The sequence below is a fragment of the Ostrinia furnacalis genome, unplaced genomic scaffold (genome assembly GCF_004193835.3).
Source record: "Ostrinia furnacalis isolate ACB-3 unplaced genomic scaffold, ASM419383v2 OfSCF0078, whole genome shotgun sequence".
NCBI lineage: Eukaryota > Metazoa > Arthropoda > Insecta > Lepidoptera > Crambidae > Ostrinia > Ostrinia furnacalis.
The window spans coordinates 462,176-478,773 of record NW_021130317.1 but is presented as its reverse complement, the minus strand read 5'-3'; the positions used below and the strand labels follow the sequence as shown (position 1 = coordinate 478,773).

The 16,598-nt window shown below is 36.4% G+C and overlaps 2 protein-coding genes across 8 annotated transcripts in view; one reads left to right on the top strand and one right to left on the bottom strand.

Moving 5' to 3' along the window:
* The first annotated feature begins 1,456 nt into the window (after positions 1-1,456).
* Positions 1,457-15,828, top strand: Loxl2 (Lysyl oxidase-like 2). Its single transcript, XM_028302279.1, has 10 exons — positions 1,457-2,004; positions 2,847-2,987; positions 3,331-3,581; positions 3,915-4,002; positions 4,283-4,426; positions 9,627-9,778; positions 10,343-10,479; positions 10,910-11,067; positions 11,588-11,682; positions 14,725-15,828. The coding sequence occupies exons 1-10, from the start codon at positions 1,830-1,832 to the stop codon at positions 14,845-14,847; spliced, it is 1,464 nt and encodes a 487-aa protein (XP_028158080.1). The 5' UTR covers positions 1,457-1,829; the 3' UTR covers positions 14,848-15,828.
* osy (ABC transporter oskyddad) overlaps positions 15,505-16,598 on the bottom strand; it is a 140,407-nt gene continuing 139,313 nt past the window's right edge. For all 7 annotated transcript variants that reach the window (XM_028302226.1, XM_028302249.1, XM_028302242.1 and 4 more), the window contains one exon: positions 15,505-16,550. In XM_028302226.1, coding sequence (XP_028158027.1) covers positions 16,357-16,550 — 194 coding nt within the window. In that variant the 3' untranslated portion in view covers positions 15,505-16,356. The remainder of the gene's footprint in view (positions 16,551-16,598) is intronic.

Genomic DNA, 16,598 nt, shown 5'->3' with positions numbered 1-16,598 from the left:
CCAACCTATTTAGAAGCCACAGAAATAAAAAGCTATAAGATAAATTTATCATTTCCAATCAATTTATTGGCGACCGAACTATTTATCACGTCCTTCGATTTTCCTTTTCTATTCCAATAAATCAAGATCTGCTTTGTTTGTGGAAAAATCACCGCAAACAATGTCATAACAATTGTTTTGTTGCTCTCCTATTCCGTCCAGACACGCATGACGTCATCATCCCAATTTTCTAGCTCATTTCACAACTGTCAATTGTCTTTAGTCGTCGTTGTCGCATCACACCACGCCAATTTACCTCCAAACACGTTGATGGAAAGACCAAAATAGAGCACAAGGGAACAAACAATTCAATCCCAAGACACATTCTGCTATAATTTAGGTCAAATGAAACGTTATTCCACTGCAAAATGTTCCGTGTTCATAATAGCAATTAAGGAGAAGCAGACTGAGAAATTGTTACAAAGTTATTCCCAACTTTTCAGTTACTTCAAAACTCATTTCATTTATGGTCAGGATTTTTAGAGTTTTTACGTTTACAGATTGTAGACGCTTGATTTTAATTGGGCGGAGATTGTTTTTGTTAACTTTTTCACTTTGCTGTTACAAAAGTTTGGAGTTTTTCTTTCGTATCATTTTGATCAAAACTAAGTCAAAACTGAATAAGATTGCGTTAAACTTAGGACAGTTTTTGCTTAAAAACTTCTTAAGTGATTCCTCAATTCCTAACGTTAAAGCTGTTGGCAAATAATAACTAGTAACTAGTCTTAGCTAGCTTCTGTAGATATAAGTTATGCACAAGCTTTTGGCGTGGTTGTTTGTGTAGGTAAGTCTATCAAAATACCAACAGAACGTTCGAAGTCTAGTATTTAAAATGTAGAGCTAGATACGATTTATTACCGGTAAATTATGACGTGGCACTTAGTTTTAAATAAGTTTGTATAATTTGGACACTGAAAATAAAAATAAAACCGCCTCTGTGGTCTAGTGGTAAGACCACCTGCGTCAGACGCAGAGGTCCCGGGTTCGATTCCCAGTGGGGGCAGATTTTTCTGTTCGGTTGGTGGTAGGGCTTGTTCTAAGTCCGCCTGGCTAGCTACCACCATCTTACCTAAGTCTGTCGCCATAACAACAATGTTAACATCATTGTTGTGTTCCGGCAGTTAGAGGTAAGATAGCCAGTTCCTCCGTGGTTGAGGATTCCGGGTGAAGCTCGCTTCCACCTTCGGCCTGATCGTCACTTACCATCAGGTGAGATACAGGCCAAGAGCTTCCTCGTTGTGGATAAAAAAAAAATCTGTTTAAATACTTTTCTGAAATTTCGTAAAAAATAAACATTCATTAATTCGAAAACCCCACTTTACATTTGAAAAGAATTAGAAATAATCCAAGACATAGTTGACGTTCAAAGTCATTTCCAAGAAGCCAAGATCGATATCTGCTCCCTTAATAATAAATACTATGAATCTTCATTGAAACCATGTGGGTTACTCATCAATGCTCCTCTTGACATTGACTAGAATCATACAAACTAATTGTACCAATCACAGACCGCAATCACAGTTGGCTAAGAAGCTTCAAAGTGACTCCTAGTACGGTTACGGCTAAGGCTTTTGATTGTGTTGATATAGCAAATCACATAGCTTCACATCTTGTGTACTTGAACAAATAATAACAATAGTTAGTGCCTGTAATACTGAGAAGTGAATTTTCCTAATTACAAAGCACAAATTAAGGCCAAGTGAAATTATAGCGGGAGTCTCGCAAGGACGTATTTTGGGCCTGTAATTATAATGTCACGCTGATTCAAAAACTGTACCCAGACTAACAAAATGTTGTGGAATTCATTAGCGCTTTTGTTCTTGATAGTGAAGACTGTCGGTGTATTGAGTAAAGACTTAGATGAGAGTGAGAGGACACTAAGGGCTGTTTTTGTTCAAAACTTGTTGAACAAACGAAAGTATTTGGAAGGGAAAATAAGGTTGAGCGGCCCTAACGAATTCGAAGGTAAGGTTTTATACTTCTTCGTAAGTTTGATGCTTTATTTAGCCACGTATTTATTGAACACTCACAATTTTTACTTGAAAACATGTTTTTCCTCGATTGATATACAATATTAGTTTTATTAATTTAACTACTAATAGTTCTGTTTAGAAAATAGTCTGAAGGTATATTTTGTCATGAGATAAAAGTTTCAACATAAGGGAACTAAATTAAGACATAAAACATTCAGATTCTTGCTTTTTGTAATAATGATCCTATGCACTAATTTTTTATCGCAAAATCTTACTGCAGTATGTCGAGGTCAATATAATAAAGAAGAAGGAAAACAAAGTAGGTCACGACTACATAATATCATTTATATCATTATGATGATACAGCTTTTTTAAACTAGTGGGCAATATTAAATTAACTCTTATGACAGCGTATGGAAATTAAAAATATAAAAATGTTTACCAGCTGCTTGAAAGCAATGCACGCTCCAGAAAAAGCAAACATTTATACAGAACTTGAGTTTCGAATAATAATTTTTGTAGGTCGTTAAAATGTACTAAAATAGGTCTGCTTATCAATTAAATCGGGTATTTATTGTAATATTGTTTATCATTAATTGCATAGACCTTTTGCGTGTTTCCTATGTTTAACATGAAGGTATTTAATGGATTTAAGTACCTAAACGTAGGTATTAAAATATTCAAACATGTTTATAAGTACCTATCCGTTGTCTGGTACCCAGAGTAGGTACCTAGACTGGGACTAGATGGTGCAGTGTACCTACCTACACGTACTTATTATGTACTACAGGATACTTATATAAAAGAAAATATAATCTCATAACTCCTTTATAGGGAACGTGTACATTTACCACGCGGGACGCTGGGGGGCCGTCTGCGATGATTCCTGGGACGATGCTGCTGCCAGGGTCGTGTGCAGGATCTTCAACAGAACTGGTGTGGCCACGTATGGAGCGCAGTATGGGGAAGCTACCAGTATGTTTGATTTTTTACTGCATAAATAGTTTCAAATCATCAAGTCATTTAGTTTCCACTGCAGTATCACGACCCTTTCTAATTTACAAGGGACAAATAGAGGATTTGGCATGCACTCCCCATGTTGCTCAGGTGGATTGGGGTAGCTTGAAGATCGCTTTTTGTCCCGTAAATGTATTTGTAATTTTCAGGAAGTTAAGAAGCTTTTGCAACCAAACGGGTAATGGCAACGTTTTAAATATCACGAGTTTCAAAAAATTAAAGGCAATCTCGCTTTTACTATGGTTTTCATTGTTTGTTATCAGACTGCGCTGTCCTTGTATAAAAATTTTATGTTTTACAGGAAGATTCTGGATGGATGACGTAGTCTGTGAAGGCGAAGAGAAATCACTATCCCACTGCATATTCTCCGGTTGGGGATCATCAGATTGTGAGCCCAGTGAAGCAGCTGGAGTGATATGCTTTGACAAGGATAGTGGAGTATCTACGGAATCTCCAAAGAGTAGCGATAAGAAGATTCTGGAAGCCTTGGATCTGAAGTCTGCCAGTTTGAGACTTAGCGGTGGTCGGAGTAACAACGAAGGGAGAGTGGAAGTGAGTACATTATTCTTTTGGAGAATATTTTTATTACACATTTCGAAAGTCTCTCCTGTCGCCAATATCGTTTAAGACACCAATACAACGATTTCATTAAAACGTGAGCCCATAATTTTCATCATCAGCCAATAGCAATGAGTTGCTGGACATAGCTAGGTCTCTCCTACGAGTAATACGCGCCATTTTAACCTCTCTTTGACTTGTCATGTTGCTATTTTGACCTGTCTTCACCAGCTTCTATAAGTGGCCTAATTAGCGCCCGCCCACTATGCCACCGTTATTATCCAAAACATATCTTACTTACTTAAAAAAATGTTTTTACACTTCCAGATATACCACAACGGATCCTGGGGCAGCATTTGCCCTGACGGCTGGACTGTCTACGAAGCCTCCGCCGTTTGTCGTCATTTAGCCCTAGGCAAGTATTCCATTTCATTCCATTCCATTCTACTTCATTATATTCCATTCTACTTTATTCCATTCTATTTTTCTTCGTAAGTTCGTTCGTTTCAGCCAAATGACGTCCACTGCTGGCCTAAGTCCTCCCCCAAGGTTTTCCACAATGTTCCACAAGGTTTTCAATAACAAATTCTTCTTCATTCCATTCCATTCTACTTCATTCCATTCCACTTCATTCAAATCCTTACTTTTACATGCATTCAGTGTGTACATTCCTACAGTATTCTATTATGTTCCAGGGTATGCCCAGCAGGCCCTCCAGACTGACTTCTACGGAGACTCCAGGATAGTCCTCAGTGGAGTGAAGTGTGAAGGAAACGAAAGCAATCTCTTCATGTGCAGTCATAGGGAGTATGGAGACGTGGTGTGCCCTGGCGAAGTTGGTAAGAGTCTGTTAATTGATAATTAAATAATGATGGCATAATACGAGGAAACTTAGGAAATTATTAGCAACTAGCGGCCGCCCGCGACTTCGTACGCGTGGATCCCGTTTTACCCCCTTCATCTATCTTACGCGGTTTAGATTTTTTCATACAAATGTTTTTTCCCGCTAACTTCCGTTCCCGTGGGAATTTTACAATATCCTGTTGTAACTAAGGTTTAAGTTTACTAAGGTACCTGCATGCCAAGTTTCAAGCGTCTAACTTAAGCGGTTTAGATTTTACTACCATACTCCTAAGTATACTATAGCCTGCCCAGGAGTATGAAGAATAATTGTACCAAGTTTCGTTAAAATCCGTCGAGTAGTTTTTGTTTCTATAAGGAACATACAGACAGACAGACAAACATTTTACTGATTGCATTTTGGCATCAGTATCGATCACTAATATCACCCCTGATAGTTATTTTGAAAATATATTTCATGTACAGAATTGACCTCTCTACAGATTTATTATTACTACGAAAAAGATGGGATCAGCATTACCACTATCATAAACGGCATGGAGGGAATGATGAAATAGGATGAAAAACATGATATCACAAACCTTCTTAACCAATCTAGTCAGCGTCGGAAATGTTTACCAAATCCATCTACGCCTTAGACTGAAAACCTCTTAAGCGTAAAAGAAGTATTTTTTCAGGAGGAAGATCCAGAACTGTAATATTGACTGAAATGCATATTAATGTGTAAATGAGATGTGAGGTTTTCTCTCATGGTTACACCACGGTTGAAAATGTAGAATTCGACTACATAATAAATACCAATCACGAGAATACTAATTTTGTTCAACTGTCAACAAACTTCGATTGGCTTTATATACAGCTTGATAATTAAAATGTTACATTGTAACAAAGTATAGAAGAATTAAGTTTGTTTGCAACGTAGCTACTCCAGTATGTTGGTTTCGTTTAAAGCATTCCATCAACTTTATGGACTTCAATCCACCCATACAATTCCTGTATAATACGTTATCTTCTAACAACGCACAGAGACACATTTCAGACTGAAAATCTAAACAATTATCTAACTAAGTATCTGAGCAAATCCTAGTTAACCTCTTAGCAGATTAGAGTCCAGACAGTCTTAAAACTTTACAACTATCTTAATACCCTTTTGAGAGAATAAGTCTTGAATTTCTTGTTTTAATTTGGGGAAAATTACATCTATTTAATTTCTGGTGAGTTATTTGTATGTTGTTCAAGAGACATCTCAAAAACAAACATGTACTAAATCTCGCCAACATTCAATTACAAATACATATGTACCCTGTATTTAATAGTACCTAAATTGTTGTCTTGTAAGACATATTATTTACTAGCTTTCCGCCCGCGGCTTCGCCCGCGTGGAATTTTGTCTGTCACAGAAAAACTTTATCGCGCGCGTCCCTGTTTCAAAAACCGGGATAAAAACTATCCTATGTCCTTTCACGGGACTCAAACTAATGTCCCTGCCAAATTTCATCAAAATCGGTTCAGTGGTTTAGACGTGAAAGAGAGACAGACAGACAGAGTTACTTTCGCATTTATACTATTAGTATAGATCTAGATAGACGCTGAATCTTATACAGTTGTTATAAAAGCGATTTTGCCAACAAGAAAGGTCTCGTGTGCTGTCTGTGCCTATTTGTCAATAGGCCTAAATACGCTTACGCCTACGTTGTTTGCTAGTTTTCCTCATAACACGAGAATTTAATATAGGATTTATTTTTACTTATGGAATTTCGAACGATAAACTGTACCTAAGTATTATAATCTAAAATTATCTTTTTTTTTTACTAACATCTGTCCGCGGTTTTTCCTTGAATTTCGGCCTAACAGAAAACGCTTTAAGGCTGGGTTGCACCATTTAACTTTAACTTTCACAAACATAAAAAAACTGTCAAACTACATACAAAAAACGCCGGTTATCGTTAGTTACGGTGAAATATATGTGGTGCAACTCAGCCTAAGTCTTATTAACAAAAGTTTAATTATGATTCATTATATTCCATTTTAAAAAATAGTGGCTTCTTACAAAATTTTCTTTTTTCAAGTTTGATTTTTGCAACAAAATTTACTTTGTGCCCTTCACCAAAGTTCAACCTTCCTCTATACCAAAAGCTTTCCATATTTTTATGAAAAACACCTAAAAAAGCTTATAGTGACGAGTGAGATAGATTTACTCCCTCTATAAATATATTTTTAAAGAAAAGCTTAATACTTTACAAGGTTTATTTCTGCATTAATAATATCAGTAATGGATTGGCCAAACACCTACAAATAGCATATTCCACTACAAATTCAAAGTAGATGGCGCCACGGCTATATTTAGCTGCCGCGAATGTTGTTTGCTCTGAATGTTCCATTAACATAATAACACAAAGCTCTTCAGAAACAGAGATAGAACCTGCAACGGATGATAGAAGCTGTACTTAAGTAAGTAGCTAAGCAGCACTTAGGCTGAGTTTAAGTACTTAATGTAAGGCCTGTTTTTCATCAAAGCAGAGCGGAGCGGAGCAGAGCGGAGAAGTGTTGGGCACTCACACTGACTGACATAGTGGTCTATCAACGCACAGCCCAAATGAAATTTAGCGTGCAGGTAGATGTTATGACGTAGGCATCCGCTAAGAAAGGATTTTACGGAGCGGAGAAGAATNCTAAGTATCTGAGCAAATCCTTGTTAACCTCTTAGCAGATTAGAGTCCAGACAGTCTTAAAACTTTACAACTATCTTAATACCCTTTTGAGAGAATAAGTCTTGAATTTCTTGTTTTAATTTGGGGAAAATTACATCTATTTAATTTCTGGAGAGTTATTTGTATGTTGTTCAAGAGATCTCTAAAACAAACATGTACTAAATCTCGCCAACATTCAATTACAAATATGTACCCTGTATTTAATAGTACCTAAATTGTTGTCTTGTAAGACATATTATTTACTAGCTTTCCGCCCGCGGCTTCGCCCGCGTGGAATTTTGTCTGTCACAGAAAAACTTTATCGCGCGCGTCCCTGTTTCAAAAACCGGGATAAAAACTATCTTATGTCCTTTCCCGGGACTCAAACTATGTCCCTGCCAAATTTCATCAAAATCGGTTCAGTGGTTTAGGCGTGAAAGAGAGACAGACTGACAGACAGACAGAGTTACTTTCGCATTTATAATATTAGTATAGAAGTAATAGATCTAGCTAAAAGCTAAACGCTGAATCTTATACAGTTGTAACAAAAGCGATTTTGCAACAAGAAATGTCTCGTGTGCTGTCTGTGCCTATTTGTCAATAGGCCTAAATACGCTTACGCCTAATGGTTGTTTGCTAGTTTTCCTCATAACACGAGAATTTAATATAGGATTTATTTTTACTTACGGAATTTCGAATGATAAACTTACTTATTATAATCTAAAAATTGTATTTTACTAACATATGTCCGCGGTTTTTCCTTGAATATCGGCCTGTAACAGAAAACGCTTTAGGGCTGGGTTGCACCATCTAACTTTAACTTTCACAAACGTCAAAAAACTGTCAAACTACATACAAAAAACGCCGGTTGTCGTTAAAGTTACGGTCAAATTACGGTGCAACTCAGCCTAAGTCTTATTAACAAAAGTTTAATTATGATTCATTATATTCCATTTTAAAAAATAGTGGCTTCTTACAAAATTTTCTTTTTTCAAGTTTGATTTTTGCAACAAAATTTACTTTGTGCCCTTCACCAAAGTTCAACCTTCCTCTATACCAAAAGCTTTCCATATTTTTATGAAAAACACCTAAAAAAGCTTATAGTGACGAGTGAGATAGATTTACTCCCTCTATAAATATATTTTTAAAGAAAAGCTTAATACTTTACAAGGTTTATTTCTGCATTAATAATATCAGTAATGGATTGGCCAAACACCTACAAATAGCATACTATCCCACTACAAATTCAAAGTAGATGGCGCCACCGGCTACATTTAGCTGCCGCGAACGTTGTTTGCTCTGAATGTTCCATTATCATAATAACACAAAACTCTTCAGAAACAGAGATAGAACCTGCAACGGATGATAGAAGCTGTACTTAAGTAAGTAGCTAAGCAGCACTTAGGCTGAGTTTAAGTACTTAATGTAAGGCCTGTTTTTCATCAAAGCAGAGCGGAGCGGAGCAGAGCGGAGAAGTGTTGGGCACTCACACTGACTGACATAGTGGAAGACGATCAAACTATCGACCGACAAAGTCTGAACTCTACCTTTCAAGAATAGAATTGGAATAAGAAATGCATAAATCTTCATCTAAAACCGATGGTAGATTTAAGTAAACCCGTAAAAAGAATTGGGTACAATGAGGTCAATGAAAAGCAATGTTGTTTTAAGTAACTTCGTAAATTAGTTTTCTATTTGATTGTGTTTTGAATGTTTTTCCGAATTAAGTTTTATAAGTTACTCGTATTTTATGAATAGGTTCATTTATTATTTATATATATATAAAAGCGGCTTGGGAGTATATATATATATATATACTGTAGCCATGTGAGGGCACATGATAGGGCAGCCCAGCGTAGCCCTCTTATTGCGGACTAAAGGAATTTTGTCGCAGTTACCGTTAGCCGAAAGCGGCTTGGGTATGGCTTGTATATATATATATATATATCCTGCTGCCCTATCATGTGCCCTCACATGGCTACAGTAGCCAATCTTGTTGGTAAACGTGCGCGAACAATGTCGACACGTTAGGACACCGCTGATGTAGTTGTAGGTGATAGCCGTGCGCATACCCACTGGTCTATGGGGACGGCCAGTGGGTTATGTGGGACTCTCCCCGCCCCCCCCCTAAAGGCGGGGCCTCCCCACTAAAACCCGACGGTTTCCACCAGAGCCCAAAGAAACGGAGCCGCGAGTTATTGTCCTGGTTGGACATTCGGGCATAGGGCTAGGTCATAGGGCTCGCGCACATGTGATTTTTCTCGCCGTGTCTGTGTCGTCACTATCATACCAAGCAAGTCCATGGAGATGCTTCCTAAATGACGTTACTTAGGCTGAGTTGCACAACCTAACTTTGACCGTAAAATTATCGATAACCGGTGTTTTTTGTATGGAGTTTGACAGATTTTTGACGTTTGTAAAGTCAAAGTAAGATGGTGCAACCCAGCCTTAATGATTATAAAATGACGTTTCATCCACTTACCACCAGGTTACGTGGCAGCAGTGGTATGCACCCACGTGCTAGCCGACCTGGCCCTGGACACAACAGCTATAGAAAGAACGTCCCATCTGCAGGACGTGTCGATGTACCAGCTCCAATGCGCGATGGAAGAGAACTGCTTGAGTAAATCTGCTTATGAGGTAAGGTCTTTAAATATAAAATGTGTAAAACTTACACCTTATTTTTGACACTCGCTACATAATATTTCAATTAAAATAACTAGCTAATTTAGCTCTTTATGTGCTATCGTTAATCATGACTCATAAAAGCGACAATAATATTAACTTTGTTTTAATTGTGTAAACCACTAGATCTCGCGCTTCATCAAGTCAGTGCCTGAGGTATGAGAGCGGAAAGGGAGGGGTGGCATTGACTATAATGTGACAGAGTATATTATATCTGAAGTCTCACTGACATTTTTTTTAAACGTTTTGTCGTCTGCGGTGTTTCCGGACGGATACGACCACAAGCTTTCAAGAGGAGAGCGTATCTTCACCTCAAAGGCCGGCAACGCACCTGTAACGCCCCTGGGTCTGCAGGTGTCTATGGGCGACAGTAATCACTTACCATCAGGTCATCCGTCTGCTAGTTTGCCTCCAGTCACATAAAAAAAAATTAACATTTGACGTTACAAAAACACCTTCTCGTGCCAGTCCTATTTTTGTCACTTGACGTTACCGAATCGTTTGACTTTGTGTTGACAGATCAAGGAGAGGAATCCAGACTGGCAATTCGAGACGCGTCGACTCCTGCGCTTCACGGCTTCATCTCTGAACATTGGGAATGACGACTTCAGGCCGTACCTGCCCAAGCATCTGTGGCAGTGGCATCTTTGTCACATGTATGTATAAGGAATACCTGGTAATATAAATCGAGTATTTCCAAGTCCAGCTGTAATTTATGAAGCACAAAGATGATGCACTTCATAATCAGAGGCCCGCCTTTACGTAGACCTTACCAAGGCAATAGAAATATCGTTACTACCATACATTTAACCTTTCACCCTTGTCCTAAGGTCCAAAACAATAAAAAATTTGGAATGGCCTTGGCCGCTGCTTTAGGGTACATGTCGGTCGTACCACTACAATTGCCACTACTTGACACTAGTGACCACTGTAGGGGAACATTTACACTCACCAGAATGATGTACCTATAGAGTTCTGCCTATCACTCAACAACTAGCGAGCGCAAATACATTCGCCCTTAAACGATTGTCAACTCAGTTCAGAACAGTACCATCTCCTTTTTACCACCAAATGTTTACTTGCTAGGCACTACCACAGCATGGAAGTGTTCGCGACATTCGACGTGCTCAATAGCACCGGCCACCGAGTGGCGGAGGGTCACAAGGCGTCCTTCTGCTTGGAGGACAACACCTGCATGCCTGGGGTCGAGAAGAAGTACTCTTGCAAGAACTATGGGGATCAAGGTTAGTCTTTGATTGAAGAGCACAAAAATACCTCAAGACCACAAATTAATATAGTAGTCTCCTTGCAAAATGTATTGTATTCTTTATGACTTTACAAGGATAACGCAGTGTGGGATGCCACCTACGAGATTGACCGACGACATCATAAAGCAGGACAGCGCTGGATGCAAGCCGCTACCAACCGGTCAGGAAATCAATGGAGGAGGCCTATGTTGACTTGTTCAGCAGTGGATGTCCTATGGCTGAAATGATGATTAGTTTAATTGATGATTAGTAGAATTACATTCACGCGCCATTAATATTTTATTTCGTTCGTTTTAACCTAATGCTTCCCATTCTACTGCTGTATTAAGATTTCTCCTCGAATTTCCACAATGACTGGTCCTATGCTTTTATTCTTTTTTTCATTAAGATTTTTAATGGCATTCAACAATAAGAATGTGCTTTTTTATACTTTGAAAAATACATGTACTTATTATAAATATCTCCAGGTTTAATACTGTTTTTTTGTTTGTTTCAGGTGTATCAGTGAACTGCTCAGACGTGTATCAGTACACCATCGACTGCCAGTGGGTGGATGTGACAGACGTGGTGCCTGGCGACTACACTTTTAAGGTAAGTGCCTTAAATAAACCACAAGTTTTATAAAGGCAAGGGTTCATCATCATCATCATCATCATCATCATCATCATCATTATTTCATGTGACATAGGACGTCCTTTGCTGAACATAGGCCTCCCCCAATAATTTCCAAGATAATCAGTTGATATGCATCCAGCGACCAGCACCTTCCTGTTACCTTTATGAGGTCGTCGGTACACCTTAGCATGGGTTGGCTTTATTTATTAAAAGTTTAAAGTTACTACTAGCTTTTATCAAGTCGTTATTGTAAATGTTTTTACCTTCCTTTCACTTTCAATATCTCTTTCATTTACAAGTATGTTTTGGAAAAAATAATACAGTATAATCCTGTCAATTTATCCAAAAGGCTTTGTTGAAGAGACAATTCTGCCGTTGACAAAAATGTTTTTTTCACATTACTTAAGAAATTCTGTCATGTTAGGCTTGGATGGATGAATATTGTATTCGGAAAAATTTAAGTATCAACAAAACACAGCTGTTTCTATGTTGTATATCTATCTATACCTACTTACCTTACATACTAATATGTATTAAGACCCAGTCTAGACCCAGGTAAATACATAGGTTAGTGACCCAGGTAAATACATAGGTTAGTTGTTATTTCTGTTTTTAGTGACATGCGCACCATAGTATTTCTAAAAACGAGGGTGAAGCCGCGGGGCAAAAGCTAGTCTATCATTACATAAGCGTTTTTAAAGGATAGATAGGAGAATATAGGGTGGGGCTATATTCTCCTATCTATACTATCTATACTAATATTATAAAATGCGAAAGTAACTCTGTCTGTCTCTCTTACTTTCACGCCTAAACCATTGAACGGATTTTGATGATATTTGGCATAGAGATAGTTTGAGTCCCGGGAAAGGACAAAGGATCTGGGGGCACGGCAGTGCCCCCACCAAGTCGAGCAAAAAAGCGGCACGGCCGTACCATCCTTTTCTCGAAGCAATTCAGGCCATTTTCGACCGCCTGTAACTTCGTTGTGGATAAAACTAGAAGGCTGAATTTTCATTAGCTATGCAGGCATTGTAAAGACACGGTATATTTAAAATTTCATTCAATTTGAACCAGTAGTTTAAGAATTATAACGGGTCAAAGTTACTTAATTTTGTCACTCACTGACTCACTGACTCACTGACTGACTCACCGATCATCAAAATTCTAAGGCACTTCTAGCAGACCTAGAAGCTTCAAATTTGGAATATAAGTAGTGTTTGGTGTATGAATCAAGGAAAAACTAAAATATTTGGGGGCACGGTAGTGCAACCGCCAAGTCGAGTAAAATTTTTCAATTTCGGTCCAGTTTTCTAGATACATAACTGCTGTCTACAAAATACAAAAAGAAATGAGATCCCATCAAAAACAATACTTGTCAAAAAAACCAAGTCTCGCAACTCAGTTGTTCTACGGTAAAAAGTTGTGAGATCCATGTAATACCAAGTCCAGGCCAGGAAATCTTTAACGTTTTACATAAATATATTGACTTGGCCATCGCATGAAAACACGTGTAAATTAAATTATTTAGTGCGATGGCCAAGTCAATAATTTATGTAAAACGTTAAAGATTTCCTGGCCTGGACTTGGTATTACATGGATCTCACAACTTTTTACCGTAGAACAACTGAGTTGCGAGACTTGGTTTTTTTGACAAGTATTGTTTTTGATGGGATAGTTTTTATCCCAGTTTTTGAAACAGGAACGCGCGCAAAGTTTTTCTGTGACAGACAAAATTCCACGCGAACATAGCCGAGGGCGAAAAGCTAGTTACCTATAGCTATTATATTACTGTTTACATAAAGGTACACACAAAACGATAACTGCAAATTGAAGATACCTACTTCAAATCGTTATAAGTTAGGCATTCTTATGAAGGTTACATTTCTAAAAACAACTTTTTATAGTAGCTATACAGAAAGAATCGTAAAGATATAAAGTTTTTTTACAAACTGTTGTAGGTAGTATTTGAATGAAAATACAATGTTTTAACCCTTGTTTCTTGAATTATCTATAAATTTACATTACTAAGTACGCACATAAACATCAGAACTCTTGTATGTATTTTTTTCCAATAACACTGAAAATGGCTTTTTCATTAGTTTTCCTAAATCTTTTTAGTTTGTGAAAATGACAAACCAAATACACTTTCCTAGCTTTCGTTTTCATTCATAAATAAGAATTAATTCAGTCAGGAACCAAACGCTTCATCCTTTAACCCTCAAGCAGACAATAAAGCACCACATTCATCTGAACTTTATCTCACTGTGTTAAGGTCTAAAACACATCAAACTTTAGCTTACTTGTCCGATTAAAGCCTAAATCCAAAGTTACGGTCCCATGTTTTCATTCCGCCCCAAATCGCTCGCCTTGACATAGTTCGTGTCCCGATTAACAGTAACTTTGTGAGAATAATTAGAAGGTACGTTTCCAATAACTATCCGATGTAAACAAAAACAAGACTGTTGTGGTATTTGGGGGCTCTAATCCACTGTACTATACATAATATGACTTACTTAAAGCCCGATTCGACCAAACTTTTATCCGAGAACAACTCCTGGTATAACTGGCACATTGACAGTTTCAGTATGGGAAATATTATGTCAAAACAGACGATTTATTCTGAGATTAAAATTTTTCTCTTGTTTGGTCGAATCCACCCTTAAAAGATTACATAGTTGTCAAAAATTTAGATAATTTGCAAAACTTCAATAAAGTATGTTTACCAGTATGTGACTCATTATTACAGTAGGACCACATATTATTAAAAAAAAACCGTGGAAAAGCAAAATTTTATTGCCTACTTGTATCTACCCATTACCTACTTATAAGTGAAAGTAACTTTTTAAAATCAAAAATATATTTTTAAAAAGAGAGTTTTTGATTGTATCTTCATAAAAATAGATTTATACTTTCCGCTGTTACCTTAATGTCCTTGACGTCAAGTATTGTGTGTGGTCTTGTCAAAAAATCATTCAGCTGTTTACTAACTGATAAAATTTGTTTTTTTTTTTTGTCAAGGTGGCAGTAAACCCCCATGCCAGGGTAGCTGAGCAACAATACCATAACAACGCGGCGACCTGCAAACTACGTCTGACAGACTCGTATGCCTCGGTTTATTCTTGTACGCTAGGACGACCGTGAAATGGGAGTTTAGTAAGTAAAAAAACATTTTTTTAAATAAAAAAAATCTTTTTTGTTTAATTTTTTTTAAAAGATATTTTGTATAATAAAACGTTGAGAGTTTGTAAAATAAAACAATATGTTTGACTACGTTCTTTTATTAGAACCTTAATCGTACTATCACAATGTTATTTTCAATATTAAAACTAAAATATGAGCAAAGTTCAAGTCTATTTGTTAAGAAATAAATAAACGTACATATTTTAAATAGATAGTATGATTTATGATGTTACTTTCATAAAATTAGGAAAGTAAAAACCCGATACAAAAATAAATAAAAATAAAGAATTTAACATTATTTTCATAATTTGTACTTATTTTTCATAATTTTTGAAAGATTAAAAGAAAATACAATAAAAGTCATAGCCACAAATTCATTGAAAATTATAAGAAAAGTGCGGTTGATTGGCACATTAATGATGTAACAATTTTGAGTCTAGACAAATTTTAAAATAATGTTACATTACTCAAATATTAAGAAAGGTACTAAATATTGTGATTGATCAAATTTTAATAACTACAATAAGTTAAAAACGACGTTCAAAATACAAAAAAAACATTTTGTATTACCGATCTTAAATTCTACAGTCTTCAGATACTTTATTTATATTTGCATTCGAACGTCAATTTTTCTTCGTATTTGTATTGAAAAGAACCTTAACCAAGTAACCTATGTTATAAATAGGTGAACTAAATACATAAAACCAGAACTAGACTAATACTAAATACTCTAATACCTCGTAACAAAGGACGGGAAGGCACTTGAATAATTTACATATTCATAAATGAGGTTTGCTTTCAATTGTTTGTATTTAACTGGTCTAATCTAGGAGAAATATTAGGCTTATTTGATTTATTTAGTACCCATAATGTACTGTTTGCGTAAATTATGCAATATTCATTATTTTAGACGATCTTGAAGTAAGTGTACCTAACTTATTTGTGTAATTTAGAAGAAACCATACCATTAAGGCTTGCAATATACATCTTTGGAAAACTAAGAAAAAAATAACACAAAAAATTGAAAGACAACACTCATGTAACGACTGATATTTACTTAAATTAATTGTTCCTTGTACACGATACAATTTACATTCAGTTGAAATTCATTTAAATATTTTAATTGGCAAGATAATATTTAATTCTATTAACATTGTTAGTTGATTGAATTTTTTTCTTATGTTTCTTACAAAGCCTTTTAAGAACATTATTTTGTATTAATATGTAGTCTAAAAATATTAAAGAATATGTACAAAAAATTGCACAGTGGTCAGTTATGACTAAAACATTATTACAAAGCTGTGACTGACAGAGGTATTTTATTTTGTGCAAAATTTTGTACGCGGGGTCTTAGAAGGAATATTTATTTTTATAGACTGAATCAAACAATATTTAATTTATGTAGATGTATATCAATTATTCCCAATGTAATAAATTGTATTGTGTACAAAATAAATGTACCATATTATCTTATCCTTTCTTGAACTTCAATAGCAATATACTCGTGGTCAAATGTAGTAGGATCCAAATGATGGTGACTATGAACCCTAGGTAGACCTGCGGTGTTTCTATACCCCAGCCCCTTTGGACCATAGATCTGAAGGACTCTGTTGATGTCGTCAAAGGGAGAATGTAGCTTACGAATCGAAGAATTTTGTGCATGCCTGAAAAAAATTGAAGGTAAGTGTTTTTGTAGTATTTAATAGGAATTA

Coding starts and splice junctions, on each gene's coding strand:
- Loxl2 (XM_028302279.1), top strand. CDS start 1,830: ATGTTGTGGAATTCATTAGCGCTTTTGTTCTTGATAGTGAAGACTGTC. Junction 2,005..2,846: donor CGGCCCTAACGAATTCGAAG/GTAAGGTTTTAT, acceptor ACTCCTTTATAG/GGAACGTGTACATTTACCAC. Junction 9,779..10,342: donor TGAGTAAATCTGCTTATGAG/GTAAGGTCTTTA, acceptor TTGTGTTGACAG/ATCAAGGAGAGGAATCCAGA.